The sequence below is a fragment of the Macaca fascicularis genome, chromosome 20 (genome assembly GCF_037993035.2).
Source record: "Macaca fascicularis isolate 582-1 chromosome 20, T2T-MFA8v1.1".
In the NCBI taxonomy this organism is placed as follows: Eukaryota; Metazoa; Chordata; class Mammalia; order Primates; family Cercopithecidae; genus Macaca; species Macaca fascicularis.
Window position 1 is genome coordinate 2924844 of NC_088394.1, and position 20800 is coordinate 2945643.

The following is a 20800-nucleotide window of genomic DNA, read 5'->3' on the forward strand; positions in this document are numbered from 1 at the left end:
GTCCCGTCCCTTTCCCGGCCGGCGGCCGAGGGGGCATCATGAAGCGGGCTGGCAGTGCTGCCGCTCCCGGGCGGCCGCGGGCGGGTGAGTGTCCCCGCGGCGCGCCCGACCCGGAGCTCGCGCCTCGGGGCCGCGCAGTGGGGCGGGATCGGGCGCGTCGAGGTCGTGGCGAGGCGAGGCGAGGGGTCGGGCGGGGGGGGGGGCGGGGGCGGGGCTGAGACGGTCGGGGTCGGGGTCCGGGTCCGGGTCGGAGTCGGAGTCCGCGTAGCTGTCCGTCCGCCTGTCAGTTGTCCGTCCCTCGCTCCGTCGTGTTCTCGCGCGTTCTTTACTCATTCCTTTTTCCTGCATTCCCCGAGCCGCCCGGGTGCCAGGCACTGTTCTGGCCGCCGGGAGACTGCGGAGAACACGGTCCCAGTTCTCCTGTGATCGGCATCTGCTGCAGGGTTCCCCAACCTCCGCACCATCGACCACGCGGTCCGGGTCGCTCTTTGCTGCGGGGGGCTGCCCTGTACATTGTAGGATGTGGAGCAGCCTGCCTGGCTCCTGGCCGCTAGATACCAGTAAACACCCGCTCTTCCTCAATTGCGATAACAAATGTCTCCTGCGAGACAACTCCCCCTTATTCCCGGTCTAGACAGACAGGGTGGTGGGATGGACAAGAGATAGTCAAAATCGTGGGGAGCGGCGGTATGTGCTGTGAAAGAAAGAAAGAGGGTGCTGAAAAAGTGAGTACTGGTCGGGGGTGCGGGCGGCGCTACCGTTAGCCAAAGGCCTGATGGAGAAGTAGCCAGTCCCGGGACGTGCAGGAGGAGCGTTCCAAGAAGAGGGAGTCCGATGTACAAAGGCCTGGGGTGAGAAGGGGCCTGACGCACCCCAGCAAGCCCTGGCAAGTGGAGAGGCGAAGTCGATGAGGCCGGACCAGGTTCACAGAGTGCATGGCGGGGGTGGGGGCGGGGTTATTGTGCTTTCAAATGACTTGGGGTTGAGGAAGCGCTGGAGAGGCGGGTCCGATCTAGGTCCGGTAAAGAGCTTTCTAGCAGTTTGTGGACCACAGACTTCGGAGCTCAATGGGGAAGCAGGAGAGAGGGAGGCTAGGCCATCGTCTCCTAATCCCCACTGGGGTCCAGCTGTCAAGATATGGTTGTCTTGAGCCAGGCCAGAGTGGTCAGCTGGGGCTGAGTCTGGAGTCCAGGAGAGGGGCCTGCTGGATCCCACCCTGCTCTTCGGGGTGGAGGGCTGCTTGCTTGCTCAGGAATTTCACGCCGCCCAGCCTGTCTGCCCTCCTTTCTCACCACCCCTCCGACCCCTTCCTGGGCACACACAGGCCCCCTAGCCCTCGCCACGTGAGGAGCCTCCCTTTTCCTCATTCCTTCTCTTTGGGCTTCTCCCTTCCTAGACCCCTTTCCTGTGCCTCTCTATTGGGAATATCCTGACTTCACTGCTCTGGGCATTCATAGTTCTCTGTGGAAGCCCCGGGCCCCGTGTCCTGATGGGGAGCAGTGGTATGGGTAGCCTGGTCGAGGGAGGGGAGGGGCCAGGAGTCGGCACCCCAACCTGATGCCTCAACCTGAGGGTCTCTAGTGAAGTGACTTCCACCGTAGCCCACTGGGGCCAAGTGTCACGATATTTCTGGAAGTGAATGGAAAAGTTCAGGGTCTTTGGCACCCACCGAAAAGTGCCTTTGGCAGATTGAGTGGCGATTGGTGGGGCTCCTGCCCCTCCGTCTGCCTGTGTCCCCCACCAGGTTCCTAGCTCCTCCCAGGTCAGATTCGCGTTCAGCCATCACATGTCCCCACCCTCCCGCATAGGGCCTGGCACCCCATGGTTGGTGTGACTCTCGGCCAGCTGGTTGGACAAGGAATGAGCAGTTTGGGGAAAGGAGGAAGATGCGGTTGAAGGGATTCCTGGCCAGGAAGCATGGGCAGCCTGGCTCTGGGATGCAGCCGCTCCCTGCCTTGGCATGGGACTGGCTCAGGCACTGCCAGGGCTCTGGATATGTGGTAGCTGTGGACGAAGCAGAAGGAATGGGACTCTGGTCACCACGACACAGCCTGGGCCGGCCTCTCCCCCTTCCTCAGTCTCCATGGTCTGCTCAGCAGAGGAACTACTGTCTGGGGCGCCTTCCCTCTTGACAGGTGCATCTTCTCTTGGCTCCTTCCAGACGAGGGTCCGGCTCTACTCCAGTTTTCGAGAAACTGGAGGCTGGGAGGGCAGGTACACAGCTGTAAAGTGGCAGAAATGGAATTTGAACCGAGCTCTGTCTGAGCCCAGTGCCCGTTGCTTTGACCATGGTGTCACAGCATCTCCTGGACCGACGCCCTGCGGGATCAGGGAGGGCATGTGGGGAGGGCCGAGAACTGTTGGCTGCGTGTGTCTCGGTCTGGCCTTCTCGGTGGGTGGGCACCGAGGACTTCACCAGGCCCTCTGTGTGGCTCATGTGGGAGGAACCTGTGGAGAGGGACCCACCAAGCCCTTAGTCTTCTACAGATCCCCCGTTGCCCCCAGCCTTGCTCCCTGGAGGAGGAGGGTGCAGCCAGGTGGGGCAAGTGAAAGGGGAAAGTGAGCACTGGAGGCTGGGGCTGGTCATGTGCAGACCCGGACGCCCTCACTCAGCTGGAGGAGGCCAGCTGCCTGGAAACTCGGGGTGGAGGTGACCCAACCCCAGAAGCACCCAGGTGGGAAGTGGGGGGTAGCGACGCAGAGGGCCAGGACTGAGGGGCATGGGACGGTGTGGGAAAGGAGGTGGCAGTGCGGTGGCACGCTGGCATGAAAGTGCTGGGTGGCTGAGTGGGTCAGACGGTCTCTGCCCTCACGTTCCTGTTGCCTCTTCGGGCCCAGATCTGGCCAGTGTTTGTGTCAGCTCCCTGCTGCTGCAGGGCAGAAGGAAGGAGAGAGCCCGGGAGACTGAGCCACACAGGAAGCAAATGAGAACATAGAGCAGGACGGGGAGACATGGGCTGGGGTGGGGGGGGCGCGCACCGCTGCCCTTGGCTCTTGGGCAAAGCTCATGACCTGTTGCTGAGAGTCTGAGGCCCACTTGACTTGGGTGAGAGCCAGGAATGCACTCCCCAGCCCGGGGCCGTGAAGCTGGGGTCTCTTCCTGTGCCCCAGGATACTCTCCCCACTCTGGATCCCAGCAGCCTCATCCTCCAGGAAGCCCTCTGGACTTCCCCTTGACTGGACCAAGTCCCCACACAATAGACAGCCATGAGATACGGGGAAAGAAGGACTGAGAGATGTCGCCAGCCCTCAAGGGGCCAGAGGGGCAGCAAAAGGAATCTTTACTGTGAAGTTGGGGTAAAACCTTGGCCAAGCTGGGGGGACCCCCTCCCTGGAGCAGAGGGAGCTGTGGACAGTGGAGAGGCTTGGCCAGGGCAAGACAGGCTTGCAGGCTGAGTGGCTGCAGTAGGAGCAGAGCTGGGGAGTTCAGAGGCCTCTGCAGAGCTGGGGCTGTGGGTGTGGGGGGCAGGGACAGGCAAGGGGGGCGCGGTGCTAGGAGGGAAGGGGGGCCAAGCTGGCCTCGGACCAGGGCCTGCTGGGGTTCTGAGGGGATCCTGAGGACCAAGGCAGGCAGAGGCCAGGGGCACCCCAGGGGCCTTCGACGTCACACCCTGCCTATTTGGGATGGAAAAAACGTTCTAAGGGACGTCAGGGAACAGCGGCGGAAGTGCGTGTGGCTTTGCTATGGCAACCAGGCCTGTTTCTATAGAATTTAGCGGCCTGGGCTTGGGCCGGGGGGCTGAGGCAAGGGCTGGGCTGGGGCGGGCAGTCTGTGGGTGCCCTGGGCAGGCTCTGTGATGCCAGAGGCCATGCTCGGAGCTCTGGCCGCAGTCCAGCCAGCCGGCCACACACAGCCCTGTGGCAGGCGGGGCGAAGGCTCCTGGAGCCATCCCAGGCTCCTCCCAGGGCAGTTGCAGGCCTCACAGGCACACCCACCCACGGCTCACTCCACACATATTCAGGGGACCCCCATACCCCACCTGCCCTGGGCTGCTAGAGGAGCTGCTTTCAGGCTGGGCCTGGCCTCAGCAGGGAGCTGCATCTAGAAGCCCCCATCGCCCCCACTCAGCAGGGCTCCCCTGGGCTGCTGCCAGGTGGGCGGGGACCCCTGACCCAGACCCCCCTCCAAGTGTGTCTGCAGGGAAAGGGGTGGGTGTCCGCATCCCACATGCCCCCAGGGCGATGCCCCAGCAGAGCCCTCTAAGCCCAGCTTGTGGGGGCTGGGGAGGGGCTGCTGAGGGATATGCTGAAGAGGGGCTGGGGTGGAGGCAAAGAGGGGCTGAGGGAGACTTCCGCTTCCTTATTGTTCAGTGGCTGCCCCCAGGGCCCCGGGATCCCTGCTATGTGGATGTGGGGTGGACAAAGACCCTGGGCCTGAATCCCAGTTTCAGGTGACGTCAGGGAGGGGCTGCCCTGTGTTGGCCCCAGGAGGAGGGGACAGTGGGAGGCCAATCCTACCCTTCTCCTCTGCACAGTGCCGACCCATGCACCTCGTCCCTGAAGGTCAGCACTGGCCTTCCCCAGGGTGGATGCTGCGCTTCCTCAAGGACTTTTCTCTTTCAAAGATCGAATCTCCCTGGAGCATCCAGCCTGGGTGGTGCAGACGGAGCGGGCGGTGCGGACTCCAGAAGGGCGGTGTGGTGGGGACATGGAAGGAGGGGCAGAGGGGCTGGGGGAGAAAGCCCTGTCTCAGTCCCTAGCTGCTCCTGTAGCTTCTCCCAGTTTGGGAAGAGGCTCCAATGCTATAGAGCACCCCCCACTTCCCCAGCGCTGGGAACTGGGGGGTGGAGAGACCAGAGCACTGGAGGGGGTTCTCAGTCTGGCTGACAGTTTCCTGCTCGGCCAGCCCCAGCCTTGATGAGTGTGGGGTGGGAAAGAGGCACCCTCCCTCTGGGGGGCAGGGCATGCCCCCAGGACAGCCTCCCAGCCACAGGGGTGCCAAGCTATTGCACGTCCCAGCTGTGGCCTGAGGGGTCCTCTCCCTACTGGGGAAACTTATTACAAAACCCAGCCCCTGGGACTGGGCTGAGGGGAGGCCTTGGGCATCTTGCTCAATTCTGAGGTGCAGGGGTTGGATCCTGCCTTAGGGTGGGACACAAACGTTCCCTGGCCTCCAGCCCTGGGGTTCCTCCCACCTCCGTGTCCCTGGCTGGAGCTGAACACTGAACCTAAGTGAACTGGGAAGCAGCCTCCTGTGCAGAGCATCCCCCTCCACCCCCTCCCTCCCCCTTCCACCCCCTCCCTCCCCCTTCCACCCCCTCCCTCCCCCTTCCACCCCCTCCCTCCACCCTCCACCCCTCCCTGCCTCCACCCTCTCCACCCCTCCCTCCGCCCCTCCCTCCGCCCCTCCCTCCCTGCACCCCCTCCACCCCTCCCCCCTCCACACCCTCCCTATGCCCCCTCCCCCTCCCTCCCCCACTCCACCTCTCCCTCCCTCCGCCCCCTCCACCCTTCCGTCCGCCCTCTGCCCCTCCCTCCCTCCCTCCGCCCCCCCCTCGCCCCCTCTCTCCCTCTGCCCCCTCCCTCCCTCCACCCCCCCTCCCCCGCTCTGTCCCACTCCGCTGGCTCTTGGTGGGGTCTTGTGCACCCCACAGATCCTGTGGTGTTGTCCCCATGGCCTGGCTGCTGTTGGCCAGCTGGGACTTTGTGGCTGATTTGCACGTTGCCCTGCGTGCCTTTCTGTTCACCTCACTTCAGAGTGAGGGGGAAGCCAGACACCTGCTCTTCCAGACTAAGCAACAGGCACCGAAGCCAGCCCGACCCATCCTGGGGGAGTGCCTGCTGGGGTCCCGACCACCTGGGCCCCGGGCAGGCATCACTGGCAGGGCTCACAGCTGGCCCTGGGGTCCTGGAAGCTTGCAGTGCAGGGAGCCGATGGGTTTGTAAAATGCAAGTCAGTGTCTCCTAGCGGCTGCCCAGTGATCCCCTCCCTGCTCGCATGGGGCAGGAGCCAACCTGGGGCTCCCAAAAGGGCTGAACCTCCCGAGCTGAATCGTGGAGACCTGCGGTTCAGGCTATCGGGGCCTTACCCCAGTTGGGACATCTTCACCCCAAGCACGATGGCAAAAGGCAAGCCCTGGCCAGCTCTCCCCGACCTTCCTGCCAGGAGCTGCTGGAGATGGGATAGGCATGTGCCAGGGCAGAACAGCATTCTAGACACACCACAACCACACCTCTGTCCCAGGGCTGACTCCTCTGAGCCTGGCTGCAGGTGTGTGGCACTGCCCACACTCAGGAGCCCCTGCCTCTTCCACAAGAGGAGTCCCCTGAGAGCCCAGTCTGGGACACACAGGGCCGAGCCCCTCGAGTCGCAGTGGGACCTGGAGGAGGCCGAGGGAGGCTTTGGCCAGGCCCCATCTCCCAACACCATGGGATGCACAGAGCAGGTGGGGCTAGGTGGCTCGCGGCACTGCCAACTGCAGGGGCTAAGATGTCGGGTTGAGGCCCGAGTCCTGAAGGCTGAATGGCTCCAGGGTGGGTGGCCTTACAGGTGGCATTGGAAGGGACAGGTGCGCCTGGGCAGCCTAGAGAAGGGGAGAGGAGACAGCAGGGGTGGTAGACAGTCTGGGAGCCCAACTGCAGGGAACCAAGGGCTTGAGAGCCAGCCCCTCCCTGCAGACCTGTAGGCCGGGCTGGGGGACCCCAGGCCAGACTGCAGCCACGGTGGTGGGTGAGATGAGTGGCAACTTGAAGGCGCATGCAGGGCGGGTATCACCAGAGGGGCCCAGTCAGGAGGGACTGATGGAGGAGGTGCTGGAGCCAGCTGGACTCAGTGATGCCCCCTGAGCCGTGCTCCCACTGGGTGGGGGCAGAGACCAGCTCTGCCACTTTCTTGGCCTGGGGCTAGGGCTCTCCTGCTCCTTTCAGGTCCCTGGGGCCTTGGTCTGCAGCCTGGCTTCCCCAGGGTGAGAGCAGGGCCGCAGGGGTGGGCTCCCTGCTGCTGCGCCGCCTCCAGAGCAAGCTTGTTCTGAAGGCTCCTGCCTTGGGAGCCGAGCCGTGGTGTGTCCTCACAGGGTGCCGTGCATGGGCCTCGAGGTAGACAGTGTGGGTGGGCCCAGGACGGGAGTCCTGGGGGTGTGACTTTCCTCCTCACAGGGACCTCAGCTTCAAGCCGGGATCGGCGGCGGCTCTATCCACAGGCAGCAGGAGACAGGGCTGTCTCAGCCGCGCTCTGCCGGGCTCCTGGCTTCCAGGCTGCTGGGGTCCTGAAAGTGGGGCCTGCTCGGGAGGACGGGTGCCTGCTGACAGAGCCTGGTGCCCCACAGGGGGAGGGTGGGCATCATCCGGTACGGACAGCCCCTTCCCCGGGCTCTGTCCTGGGTGTTACCTGTTGGCTGGGTCTCCTTTTCCCTCTAATGTCTACCTTCCCCTGCAGCTGTCCCTGGGTCTGACCAGCACTCCCAGCACCCACGGAGCAGCCACGTCTTCCCCCAGGCCCATCGGCCCCTGTCTTCTGGGAGGGTGATTCCTGTGTGCCTTCTCCCTGCCCCCCTTCCCCACCAGCCCCTGAGTCCCTGTGGCGCGGGTGGGAGTGTGTGTGACCTGCGCAGCTTCCAGGGGCGGACTCGTCTCTCTCCTGCAGTTTTTTCCGTGCAGCGCGGTTTGTGCAGAGTTGGGTTCCAGTGACTTCCCCTGCAGGTTCTTTCTCTGGGGTGTCGCTGCTGTCTCCCCCTCTGCAGCCTGCTGCTGACTGGGTCCTGACCGTACCTGCCACGGCAGGAAACACATTCGTCGTGCCTTGACTGGTCCCTATGTGACTGGATCCCGCCACATGGGCCACACCCTGGGCCTACCCACCAAGGCCCAGCCTTGGCCCCAGGGACATTCAGCCTGGAGGTGACTGGCTGTGACTCAGGACCCAGAGGAGTAGAGAGAGCCGGGCAGGGGTCCCTCCACCTTGGGGAAGAGCTGGGTGGGCTCTTCAGGAGCTCAGAAGGGCTAAGTCTTGAGGGACGGGGATGCAGAGCCGCCTGCCCGCCCGGCCTCTGCATGCCTGGGATCCGTGTGAAGGGCCTTTGCCTCCTAGAGGCCTGCCTGAGCCGGTGCTGCTGGTGGAAGGCGGCTGCGGCGGCCCCATGGTGGTCCAGAGCAGGTCTGCATACTTGCAGCGGCCCGGCTGGCTCAAAGGGGCCTGGGCTCCATCTCTCAAGCCCCTCATTTGTGCTCCACCCACAGGAGATGCTGCCCAAGGACCCTAGATGCCTCTCTAGAGCATGAGCTCGGGCAAGAGTGCCCGCTACAACCGCTTCTCTGGAGGGCCCAGCAACCTTCCCACCCCAGACGTCACCACCGGGGTAAGGGCGTGCCCCAAGGGTAAGGGTCTGCCCCTCTGCATGCCCAACATCCCCAGAACCCCCCAGCATGCCCCAGGGACCTGGTGCTTCCTGCAGAGCTCCCAGCGCAGTCCCCTCCCAAGCTTGGGTCTCGGGGGAGCTCGTGTGTGTGTGTTAGGCGTGTGAGTGCTGCGTGGCCTGGCCTGGTCGCGTGTTAGGCGTGTGAGTGCTGCGTGGCCTGGCCCGGTCGCGTCTTAGGCGTGTGAGTGCTGCGTGGCCTGGCCCGCTCGCGTGTTAGGCGTGTGAGTGCTGCGTGGCCTGGCCCGGTCGCGTGTTAGGCGTGTGAGTGCTGCGTGGCCTGGCCCGGTCGCGTGTTAGGCGTGTGAGTGCTGCGTGGCCTGGCCCGGTCGCGTGTTAGGCGTGTGAGTGCTGCGTGGCCTGGCCCGGTCGCGTGTTAGGCGTGTGAGTGCTGCGTGGCCTGGCCCGGTCGCGTGTTAGGCGTGTGAGTGCTGCGTGGCCTGGCCCGGTCGCGTGTTAGGTATGTGAGTGGGCTCTACATGTGCATGTCCTCCTTGTGTCTGGGAATGAGGCCAGGTCTCCTCCATCCTCCCTCTAGACCAGAATGGAAACGACCTTCGGACCCGCCTTTTCGGCCGTCACCACCATCACAAAAGGTGAGCCCTTAAGCCGAGGCCAGCCCAGGCTGGGAATAACTGGGGCACCCCCACACCCACCCTCCTTAGGACTGAAGGGCACTTCCTGGTGAGCCGGTGTTGCGTGCCAGTGCTGGGTGTGGGCAGCCTCACATCCCAGCCTCTGTCCTCACAGCCTCTCAGCCTTGGGCCTCCCTGCTGGACAGGAGTCGGGTGTCCTGCTCCTTGCGCCTTGGTGACTGTGCTGTGCCCTCTCTCCCTACCCTCTTCACCCCCTCTGGGGAGGCTGCCCTGACATCTCCAGCCCCACCACACAGCCCTGTCCCTTGTCACAGTGACCCCTAGCTTGTCCCCAGTCTCAGGCTTCTGGCCAGTCTCTGAAAGGTCCTGTGTGCCCGGAAGTCCTCTCTGGAGTTTGGGCCTAGGGCTTCAGTACCAGTGCTGCGGTTGTAAAATATTAATAGGAAAAGAGAGAGAGAGTGGAAGAGGTCCATAAGTCTGGTTTGTTTTTTTGAGATGAGTGTCACTCTGTCACCCAGGTTGGAGTACAGTGGCGTGATCTCGGCTCACTGCAACCTGCACCTCCTGGGATAAGTCCTCCTACCTCAGCCTCCCAGGAAGTTGGGACCACAGGCACCACCACACCTGGCTAATTTTTTTTTTATGTTTGGTAGAGATGAGGTGGCACCATGTTGCCCAGGATGGTCTCAAATTCCTGGGCTCAAGTGATCCTCCTGCCTCGGCCTCCCAAAGTGCTGGAATTACACGCATGAGCCACCATGCCAAACCCAATAAATCTTCACCTGCACATGACCACTGGGCGGGGTACACGACGGAAACCTGAAACTTCCTTGCTGCTTCTCAGCCCTAAACCCTAAGAACCAGAGTGCTGCAGGTTGAACGCAAGCACCGTGCTCAGGGAGACGGTGAGGAAGTGGCAGCACCTTCTTCCCGAGGTGCAGGGCCAGGGACCCTCGTTCGGGGCGGGGGCTCTGGGGAGACTTTGTTCTCTGTCCTTTCTGGCACTCTGCCCTTTGTAGAAGCACACCAGCTGCTAATTAGTTTTTTTAATTGCTCTGATAAACCTGGCCATGGGGTCACAGGGCCGCCACGGACACCTGTTCACAGTAGCACCTCTTTGCTGCCGGTGACTCCCTCAGGGGCTTTCCAGGGGCCCTCTTTTTTTTTTTTCTTGGATGGTTCTTTTTTTTTTTTTTTTTTTTTTTTTTTTTTTGAGACGGAGTCTCGCTCTGTCACCCAGGCTGGAGTGCAGTGGCCGGATCTCAGCTCACTGCAAGCTCTGCCTCCCGGGTTCACGCCATTCTCCTGCCTCAGCCTCCCGAGTAGCTGGGACTACAGGCGCCTGCCACCTCACCCGGCTAAGTTTTTGTATTTTTAGTAGAGACGGGGTTTCACTGTGTTACCCAGGATGGTCTCGATCTCCTGACCTCGTGATCCGCCCGTCTCGGCCTCCCAAAGTGCTGGGATTACAGGCTTGAGCCACCGCACCTGGCCTTTTTTTTTTTTTTTTTTCTTTTTTTTTGAGACGGAGTCTCGCTCTGTCGCCCAGGCTGGAGTGCAGTGGCCGGATCTCAGCTCACTGCAAGCTCCGCCTCCCAGGTTTATGCCATTCTCCTGCCTCAGCCTCCCGAGTAGCTGGGACTACAGGCGCCCGCCACCTCGCCCGGCTAGTTTTTTGTATTTTTTGTAGAGATGGGGTTTCACCGTGCTAGCCAGGATGGTCTCGATCTCCTGACCTCGTGATCCGCCCGTCTCGGCCTCCCAAAGTGCTGGGATTACAGGCGTGAGCCACCGCGCCCGGCCAGGATGGTTCTTTTGGAGGAAAAAATAAATAAATATCATCCCTAATCCCACCCCCACAAAAAATGGTGCCTTTTCATCTACCCTTAGAAGCCCCATGGCCCCGTCACACGGCAGAAGGTGCCCAGGATGGGGCAGGGCACGGCTGCCGTGCCTGGCCCCTCAGCAGCAGGGATGGGCAGAGCCAGGCAGGGCGTCCCCAGGTGCCTCACCTGGCCCCTCATGACAGATGGGGAAACCGAGGCCCAGTCACACGGCAGCCTCTTGAGGCCTCGATTTTGAGCCCAGCACTGTTTGTGACATCCGAGCCTGGCTGGTCCTGAGTCCGGGAGGTGGCTCTCTCTGGCTCCCACGTGGACTGACCGGCCCTTCCCAGGGCAGCTCTGGCCCTGGCCAAGCTGGGGTGACGTGCGGGCAGGAGGAGGGAGGGCACTTCAGCTCCTGCCTCAGAGGAGGCCACCAAGGCTGGGGCCACTTCCTGGTCCTGGCTGTGCCAGGGACACCAGGATGCGGTCCTGGCCCTTCTGCATCCCAGCCCCACACCTCGGCCTCAGCGGAACCTCTGTGAGTGGAGGCTGTCAGGGAACTCACCTGGCAGAGGCGCCTCAAGAGGCAAATAAAACGGCATCCCCAGCTACTGCCAGGCGGCCTTCAGAGTGACGGCTCCGTGTTGGCCATGGGCCTCGGCTGGCTCAGGCTGGGGTGCTGGGGAGCTTGTAGAGGCCTTGAAAGAAGACCCTGCCTGGGGTAGGCAGGGCTGGGGCTGGGGCTGCTGGACTCAGTGCTCGGACTGTCCAGATGTAGACCGAGCCCAGCGTCCATGCTCCTGGCACTGTTTTGACCTTGAGAGGGAACCCAAACTTCCCCGGCGCCATCCCTGCACGCTTTCTGCCTGCCTGGCCCTGGGGAGGGCTGTGAGCACGGGCCCCACCTCCCTCGCGTCTGCTGAGGGAGCCCCCACTCACGCACCAGCCATCTTGCCTTGCAGCTGATGGGACCAGCACCTACAAGCAGCACTGCAGGACACCCTCCTCCTCCAGCACTCTTGCCTACTCCCCGCGGGACGAGGAGGACAGCATGGTAGGTCCCCACCCCGCAGGAGCCCGTGTGAGCCTCAGCTTCCCCCCACCCTCCCTCCTGGGGGACCCGGTCCCAGGAGGAGCTGACAGTGAGCTGGTGAGGCACAGGAGAGGAACAGCACCTGTGGATACCCTGAGGCCTCAGCATGCATGGCAAGTCTGTGAGAAAGGAGGCTCCTGTGGCTGAACTGTAGGTGGCAGAGGGCAGCCAGTGAGGGCAGCTGGGCCCGATGGCATGGCACCTGCAGGCCAGAATGAGGCATATTTGGCTCTATCTTAAGGGAGGTGGAAGCCACAGAAGGTTCGATCAGGATAACACAATAAAATATATGCTTTGAAAGGTTGCTTTGCTGCTGAGTAGGGAATGAGTGGGGTTGCTGGGTCCAGGCAGGGTTTGAGGAGGGGTCCTGATGAGAGGAGGGAGAGGAAAGGTGTGTGGACCTAAGCTGTGGGGACACCAGAGGGAATGGGGTGGGGGCTGCGGAACCTGTGCCAAGTGCTGGGGGAGCCAGATAATTCCCTGTTGCTGGCTGTGTTGGGGGCAGAAAGGTTTAGGTCAGTCGGGGGCTGGCTGCTGGTACCTGAGCCCTGTGGCCAAGGTCTCAGTGGTCATTCCCTGCCATCCTGGTCAATGGCACTCATTGCTGAGCTCTGGGCCTACCCAGGGGACAGAGGCCAACTCTGCCCTGGGCATGAAGGACCAGCCTAGCAGGGGGTGGGGGCATGTGGGGCCTCCCTAGCAGCTGCTTCTCTCCAGTGCCTTGGACACCAGGTGTGGTGGCCCTGCTGGCCCTCTTGGGACCGAGGCCTTTTCCTTTTTCCTTTCTTTTTATTTTTTTTGACATGGACTTTCTTTTTTTTTTTTTTTTTTTTTTTTTTTTTTTTTTTTTGAGACGGAGTCTCACTCTGTCCCCCTTGCTGGAGTGCAGTGGCCGGACCTCAGCTCACTGCAAGCTCCGCCTCCCGGGTTCAGGCCATTCTCCTGCCTCAGCCTCCCGAGTAGCTGGGACTACAGGCGCCCGCCACCTCGCCCGGCTAGTTTTTTTGTATTTTTTAGTAGAGACGGGGTTTCACTGTGTTAGCCAGGATGGTCTCGATCTCCTGACCTCGTGATCCACCCGTCTCGGCCTCCCAAAGTGCTGGGATTACAGGCTTGAGCCACCGCGCCCGGCCGTGAGATGGACTTTCACTCTTATTGTCCAGGCGGGAGTGCAGTGGTGTGATCTCAGCTCACCGCAACCTCCGCCTCCCAGGTTTAAGTGACTCTCTGGCCTCAGCCTCCCGAGTAGCTGGGGTTACAGGCGTGCGCCACCACTGCCGGCTAATTTTGAATTTTTAGTAGAGACAGGGTTTCTCCATGTTGGTCAGGCTGGTCTCAAACTCCCGACCTCAGGTGATCCGCTCCCCTCGGCCTCCCAAAGTGCTGGGATTACAGGCATGAGCCACCGCACCCAGCCTTCTTTTTTCATTTCTAATAATAAGAAGAAAAGATTTTTTTTGTTTCGTTTGTTTGTTTGTATGTTTGTTTGTTGAGATGAAATCTCGTTTTGTCACCCATGCTGGAGTGCAGTGGTGCAATCTCAGCTCAACTGCAACCTCTCCCTCCTGGGTTCAAGCCATTCTCCTGCCTCAGTCTCCCAAGTAGCTGGGATTACACATCCGTGCTACCACGCCCAGCTAATTTTTGTATTTTTAGTAGAGATGGGTTTTCACCACATAGGCCAGGCTGGTCTCAAACTCCTGGCCTCAAGTGATCCGCCCACTTTGGACTCCCAAAGTGCTGGGATTACAGGCGTGAGCCACCTTGCTCGGCCAGAAAACAAGTTTTTAATTAATTGAACAAACACACCCGGGTGTGCCGGGTGCTAGGCCGAGGGTGAGTTGGGTATGTCTGGGCCCTGTCCCTTGGGCCTCTGCCTGCTTTAGTCTCCACAAGCCGAAGGCCACGCATCCACCATGCTTGCGGTTCCCATAATCACCTGCTATCCCCATGGGTCACTATGGCTTTAAAGAGGGGCGGGCATCTCCTCTCTTTGCCCTGAGGCCCACACAGGGAGTCCCCCTCCTGCCCTTTCCCCCTGCCCCCCGTAGCCCCCATGCCCAGGAGGGTGGGAGACTCTGGGGTAGCAGTGGGCAGGCCAGGGAAAGTGGGTCCCGTGCCAGCTACTGCTCTGCTCTCACCTCTGGGGCTCTCCCTGCTGCCATGGGGCCTCATGACTCACTTCCTCTGACTCCTTTCTGCTCTCCACGTGCTGTTTCCATGCAGATGGGCCCTTGGGACCTGAAGGGAGGTGGGCACACGGGACACAATGCCCCCTCTGCCGGCCTTGGGACTGGCTCTGCCCCTGTGCTCTGTGGGTTTCATACCCAGGGCTGCCGGGAAAGGGGCCAGAGGCTCAGCAGAGCAGCAGCAGGGCCCCAGGTGGCCGTCCGCTGCAGCTGGGCCCCTCTGCAGTCAGAGCGCCACAAGAGGAACCTTGGGCAGCGTGGCTCTCGGAAACTTCTGGAGGTTTCCAGGCCAGAGGGGAGGAAGGGACAGTGTCTGCCCCTCCCCCAGACTCCCCTGTCGGTAGCTCAGGCAGAGGCAGGCACCTGTGTCCCTCACTCCTGCCCTCGGGAAGCTCAGCTGAGGTTCTGTGGGGGCCTGGCCCTACCTTCCCTCTGAGCCTCCCGGCCGGGCCTGGTGTACCCCAGCAGCAAGGCCAGACAAGCAGCCAGGCCCGGGGGGCACCTGGAACCCAGCCGCCGCTCCCTGCCAGCCTTCCTGGCCCTTCCATCCTGCGGTCACGGCCTCGGCTGCCCGGGATTGGCTGGTGGAGGTGCCCCCTCACGGCCCACATTCCCTCACGGGAAGCAGGAAGCCGCTCGGGTATGTGGAATTGAATAGCAGGAAGTCTCTCCATTTACACAAAGAGAGGTGGCAGGCGTGAGCGGGCAGCCCAGCACCCCGGCCCAGGCCGCCCAGACAGGCAGGCAGGGACCTGGGCTGCATCAGCTCCCCACACCCACCCACGGCCCCTGTGGACAAGCAGAGTGCCCGCAGTGACCGGGGTGGCCCCAGGGGTGCTGCTACCCTCCCGGGCTGGTTCCTGTCCTCCCCAAGGCTCTGACCCCGTGCGGAGCCCCCTGACAGGCGCCTCTGCCTCCGCGCAGCCCCCCATCAGCACTCCCCGCCGCTCCGACTCTGCCATCTCCGTCCGCTCCCTGCACTCAGAGTCCAGCATGTCCCTGCGCTCCACATTCTCACTGCCCGAGGAGGAGGAGGAGCCGGTAGGTGTGGGGGACTCAGCGCAGAGCGGCTTCCAGGGCTGTCACTGCAGCGGTAGCACGGAGGCACCGTCCCCTCCGCCATGCCAGCCCAGCTCACGGGGAGGGCAGCTGGAGCCTGACAGGAACCGCAGTGCTTGGTCCGTGGTGGGGACTCGAGGGGCCAGGCTGAGTCCCCTGGGTATGTGCCCCACTCCCCTTTCTCAGGGCTGCCCGGGAACTGGCAGTGGGAAGCACGGGGCTCCGGCGGGGCCCTTTCCAGTCTCACCCCAGGAAGGAGGCAGGCGAGGGCGGCCAATACTGGGTAGCTGGACTCATCCTCCTGGGCTGGGCCATGCCTCTGGGGCCACAGACCTCGCTCTCCCTCTTGGGCCCCGATCAAGCCCCTCAGCTCTAAGCAGGCCTCTCTTAGGACGTGCCCCTGTCCTCAGAGGACAGCCAGGCCTGGAGCGAGAGCACCTGGGTGCCTGGGTGGTGGTGGGGCTGAGGGTGGCCTCCCGCCATTGCTTGCCTTTCACACTTGGTTCCAGGAGCCACTGGTGTTTGCGGAGCAGCCCTCGGTGAAGCTGTGCTGTCAGCTCTGCTGCAGTGTCTTCAAAGACCCCGTGATCACCACGTGTGGGGTGAGTCGCCCCCCTTCCCAGCCCCCATGCTGCCAGAGGCCCCCGCAGGACCGCAGGCCTCTCATGGGCCGGGGCTGCTGGTCCCTGGCCTCGGTTGAGGCCTGGTCTGGCTGCACTGGGATTGGGGTGCAGTGAGGCCTGTGGCTGCCATGGCCGTGGACTTGGGGAAAAGAGGACCCTGTGGCTGCCCTCAAGTCCGCCCTTTGCCTCCACAGCACACGTTCTGTAGAAGATGTGCCTTGAAGTCAGGTAGGCTCGTGCCTCAGCCGAGGCCTGGCACTGACCGTGCCCCTGGCTGCCGAGCAGAGACGGGCAGCTTCTCCCTTGTCCCCCGCACAGTGACCGGGCCTGTTTGGCCTCTGCTGGGGGTGGGATGGGGCTGCAGCAGTCCTTGGGATGCTCAGGCTGAGGCTCAGGCCCTCCATGAACAGAGTGGGGACACCCCAACTTCTAGTGTGTCCAGACTCAGAGACCCCACAGCAGGTGTGGGCCAAGGCTCCCCAGGTCAGGGTGGGCACCCTCTGGGGAGGCCTTTCTCACTGGTGAGGCTGTCGTCCTCTCACATGGCGCCCGCTCCTGCCTGCCTGTCCACACTCTGCCCTCTGCCCTCTTGGCCCCACCCCACACTTTTCCGGGCACAGCTGAGAGTATCACAGGTGACACTTCCTCACCACCTGCTGCTCCTTCTTGGTGGCCCACCTGTGCCCCCGTTCCCATGTTGCATGCCTCAAGAGGGGCAGATGGACAGGAGATCTGACCCCCGTTAAGAGGCTCATGCCCACCCCGGTGAGGGAGCATGTTCCAGGCAGGCCGTGGGGGTCAGCACGCCCTCCTCCCCCAGAAAAGTGTCCTGTGGACAATGTCAAACTGACCGTGGTGGTGAACAACATCGCGGTGGCCGAGCAGATCGGGGAGCTCTTCATCCACTGCCGGCACGGCTGCCGGGCGGCGGGCGGCGGGAAGCCCCCCATCTTTGAGGTGGACCCCCGAGGGTGCCCCTTCACCATCAAGCTCAGCGCCCGGAAGTAAGTGCCCCTCCCTGGGCACCTTTGCCTCCCTGGGGGCTGCCTCTCGGGGCTTTGGCTCAGGCTTCCCCGCATCCCACCCTGGCACAGGGACCACGAGGGCAGCTGTGACTACAGGCCTGTGCGGTGCCCCAACAACCCCAGCTGCCCCCCACTGCTCAAGATGAACCTGGAGGCCCACCTCAAGGAGTGTGAGCACATCAAATGTCCCCACTCCAAGTACGGGTGAGTGGGGGGCGGGCGGGGGCGGACGAAGTCCCTCCACAGGCTCCGCTAAGAACCGCCTGCTTGCTGGTCCCGGGGAGGTGGGTCGGAGCTGGGACCACACCAGGGTCTGTAATCCTCTCTGAGGCCCAGGAGCCCAGGAGAGGCCCAAGGCCCTGGAAACACAGAGGAGGAGCCGAGGGCAGCCAGGAAGGTGGGCATGGATGCTCCCGCAGCCCAACAGGCATGGGCGGAATTGAACAAATGCTGGGGTTGAGAGCTCTGGAGAGGGAGGTGGGGGTGGGAGGAGAGGCAGGAGCCCAGTTCTTCAGGGCAGGGAGGCTGCTGAGGGTCGTGGGTTTTATCCTCAGGGAGTGAGGAACCCTTAAACAGCTCTGCAGGGGTGACGTGATGGGACCTCACTTGTGAAGCTGCCCAGGGGTAGCTAGGTGGGGAATAGGGGCAGCTGGACCTGGGGTGCAGTGGCCACAGGGCTGGAGCACTCGAAGGGGATTCTTGGGGATAGGGAGGCACCAGCAGGGACCCACCAGGCAGGCAGGTGGGCAGCTGTCCTGTCCCCGCAGGTGCACGTTCATCGGGAACCAGGACACTTATGAGACCCACCTGGAGACTTGCCGCTTCGAGGGCCTGAAGGAGTTTCTGCAGCAGACGGACGACCGCTTCCACGAGATGCACGTGGCGCTGGCCCAGAAAGACCAGGAGATCGCCTTCCTGCGCTCCATGCTGGGCAAGCTCTCGGAGAAGATTGACCAGCTAGAGAAGAGCCTGGAGCTCAAGTTTGGTGAGGGTGGGCACTGGGGCAGGTGGGGGCCTGGCCACTGCTCCGGGCACCAGTGACACCCCATCTCCTCCTGCTCCTCAGACGTCCTGGATGAAAACCAGAGCAAGCTTAGCGAGGACCTCATGGAGTTCCGGCGGGACGCATCCATGTTAAATGTGAGTGGGCGGGGCTGCAGGGGCTGGGTTGTGAGACCCAGGGAAGCTGGCGGCCCTGGCAGGGAGGGCTCCACTAGTCAAGATCAGGGGTCTGTGTGTGGCAGGGACTCCTGTCGCCCCTGCTCACCCCTGGCCCAGGGCAGCAGGGGCAGAGAGGCTGCACTGGCCCCACAGCAGCCCTGCCCACCTGCCCTCTGCCCTGCCCTTGGCCCTGCAGGACGAGCTGTCCCACATCAACGCGCGGCTGAACATGGGCATCCTAGGCTGTGAGTATGGGCCTGCCGCGGCTCCCACCTGCCCTCCCCGTGCACCCCTACGGGGCCCTCACTCACTGCTCCCGTCTCTGCAGCCTATGACCCTCAGCAGATCTTCAAATGCAAAGGGACCTTTGTGGGCCACCAGGGCCCTGTGTGGTGTCTCTGCGTCTACTCCATGGGTGACCTGCTCTTCAGCGGCTCCTCTGACAAGACCATCAAGGTAGGCGGAGTCCTACCTCAGTCTCTGCAGCATGGATGGGTTGGGCACTACTGCATGCCTGGCACTGCCAGCCTGCCTATGGGTGGGACCTTCTCCTGGGCAGGGCTTTCTCCCATGGGCGGGGCTTTCTCCCATGGGCAGGGCTCCCTTACTCATTCCTGTCATGCTGCCCCTTGGCACCGGGCTGACCTTGCTGGGACCCACCGTGGCCCTGGTCTCTGCAGGTGTGGGATACATGTACCACCTACAAGTGCCAGAAGACACTGGAGGGCCACGATGGCATCGTGCTGGCTCTCTGCATCCAGGGGTGAGTCCAGGCACGTGTGTGACCAGTGATTCCCAGGTCAGGAGATGTGGTGCTGCTACTCCGTGGGCCGTGAGCCATGAGCTCGAGCCTGTGTAGCTATGTGTGTGCCCCACCTCTAGGGCGCCCTCCACCTGGAGCAGCACTGGCTCCCTGGGTAGCAGTGTGTGGGCCCTTGTGTGGCCTGCACCATCTCTGAAGTTGTGTGTTCCCAACAACTGGCATAGCCAGCCTCCCAGCAGAACCTTGTCCTGGCCCCGGTGCTCCTCGTGCAACCAGAAGATGGGGGGACCTTAGGGAGTGAAGGCAGGAGCTCAGCTCTCCTCAGCCTGCAGTCAGAGCCCAGGGCATAGGGACCACGGAGCAACTACCTTGGCCACCTTCTTGCCTCCAGGTGGCCTACCTGCCTCCTGTCTCCTGTCGTGAGGCTTTGTGGGAGCAAGCGTGTAAGCGTGTGCGTGAGAGATGCTCGCTTTCAGGAGGCGGCAGCTTGACTGCCAGCAGCCGGCCCTGGGATTGACTCAGTGCTAACGGGCGGGTAATTACCTCCCGGCTCGCTGTCAAATGCTTTCCAGGCAGGCATCAGGCTGGCTCACCCCTTCCAAGGTTCCCGTGTGGAGACTGGAAAATAGGCTGGAGCTTAGGGACACAGCAGTGGCCTTGGCCCTGGGCCACGCTGCTAGTTCCTGATGGTTGGCATGGACCTCTGGCCCTGCCAGGGCGGTGTCAGCAGGGACACAGCTTCTCCCACCGTGACACACTCTCTGCTTCCCCAGGTGCAAACTCTACAGTGGCTCTGCAGACTGCACCATCATTGTGAGTGGGGCCTACAGGCGGGTGGGCAGGAGGCAGCCCAGGCCTGCCTCAGTATGTAGGTGCCCCAGGGAGGTGTTTCTCCCCATCTGGGCTCCGGACTCCAGACTTCAGGTGACAGGGCTTGGTGCCCTGAGGCTTCCGGTCCTTCCCCAATCAGGTGTGGGACATCCAGAACCTGCAGAAGGTGAACACCATCCGGGCCCACGACAACCCGGTGTGCACGCTGGTCTCCTCACACAACATGCTCTTCAGCGGCTCCCTGAAGGCCATCAAGGTACGGGTGGAGGATGTGCCTGTGTGTGTGAGTCACTGAGGTGTCCCTTGCCCGCCCAGCCCACAATTGTAGCCATCCCTGCAGGTCTGGGACATCGTGGGCACTGAGCTGAAGTTGAAGAAGGAGCTCACAGGCCTCAACCACTGGGTGCGGGCCCTGGTGGCTGCCCAGAGCTACCTGTACAGCGGCTCCTACCAGACAATCAAGGTGCACCTGGGGACACCTGGTGGCCACAGGGCCTTGTCCCCTACCAGCACTTCCCAGACCAGCACCCAGGGCTCCATCTGCCCTGTTCCTACCTTCGCACATGCCCTGGCTGGGTGGGTGGGCTGCCCAGTGGTGCTGAAGCCCTGGGGGTGAAGCACCTGGCCTGGGACCAAGTGGCCCACGATTACTCATAGATCTGGGACATCCGAACCCTCGACTGCATCCACGTCCTGCAGACGTCTGGCGGCAGCGTCTACTCCATTGCTGTGACAAATCACCACATTGTCTGTGGCACCTACGAGAACCTCATCCACGTAAGGCCTGGGCGTCTGGGTGCAGGGCCAGACTGTGGCCCCATCTCCCCTGCCTTGCTCAGTGTCTTTGACCTGCCTGTGCCCACCCCTCCCAGGTGTGGGACATTGAGTCCAAGGAGCAGGTGCGGACCCTCACAGGCCATGTGGGCACCGTGTATGCCCTGGCGGTCATCTCGACACCAGACCAGACCAAAGTCTTCAGTGCATCCTACGACCGGTCCCTCAGGGTGCGTGCGGGCCCAGCGGTGGCAGGAGGCTGAGAGGGCGGGCAGCTGAGCTCCAGCGGGCCCTCACGTCCCATGTGCCCCCAGGTCTGGAGTATGGACAACATGATCTGCACGCAGACCCTGCTGCGTCACCAGGGCAGCGTCACCGCGCTGGCTGTGTCCCGGGGCCGACTCTTCTCAGGGGCTGTGGATAGCACTGTGAAGGTCAGTGTCCATGGCTCGGGCCATTCAAAGGGGCTGCACAGGATGGAGCGGGGGTGGGAATGAGGAGCTGGCAGC

At 62.6% G+C, this 20800-nt stretch overlaps 1 protein-coding gene across 11 annotated transcripts in view; it reads left to right on the plus strand.

Moving 5' to 3' along the window:
• The window catches only part of TRAF7 (TNF receptor associated factor 7), a 22384-nt gene continuing 1584 nt past the window's right edge, over nt 1–20800 (plus strand). The window contains exons 1-20 of one of the 11 annotated variants that reach the window (XM_005590949.5): nt 1–84; nt 8176–8313; nt 8890–8947; nt 11736–11827; nt 14980–15096; nt 15624–15716; nt 15932–15965; nt 16558–16741; nt 16832–16966; nt 17530–17747; nt 17829–17902; nt 18120–18168; nt 18252–18379; nt 18604–18686; nt 19460–19499; nt 19657–19773; nt 19858–19980; nt 20175–20294; nt 20390–20521; nt 20606–20725. In XM_005590949.5, coding sequence (XP_005591006.1) covers nt 8896–8947; nt 11736–11827; nt 14980–15096; nt 15624–15716; nt 15932–15965; nt 16558–16741; nt 16832–16966; nt 17530–17747; nt 17829–17902; nt 18120–18168; nt 18252–18379; nt 18604–18686; nt 19460–19499; nt 19657–19773; nt 19858–19980; nt 20175–20294; nt 20390–20521; nt 20606–20725 — 1911 coding nt within the window. In that variant the 5' untranslated portion in view covers nt 1–84; nt 8176–8313; nt 8890–8895. Of the gene's footprint in view, nt 85–255; nt 726–8175; nt 8314–8889; nt 8948–11735; nt 11828–14979; nt 15275–15623; nt 15717–15931; nt 15966–16557; nt 16742–16831; nt 17160–17529; nt 17748–17828; nt 17903–18119; nt 18169–18251; nt 18380–18603; nt 18687–19459; nt 19500–19656; nt 19774–19857; nt 19981–20174; nt 20295–20389; nt 20522–20605; nt 20726–20800 lie in introns of those variants that run through there. The other 10 variants (XM_074028557.1, XM_074028561.1, XM_074028558.1 and 7 more) reach the window with 10 other exon arrangements.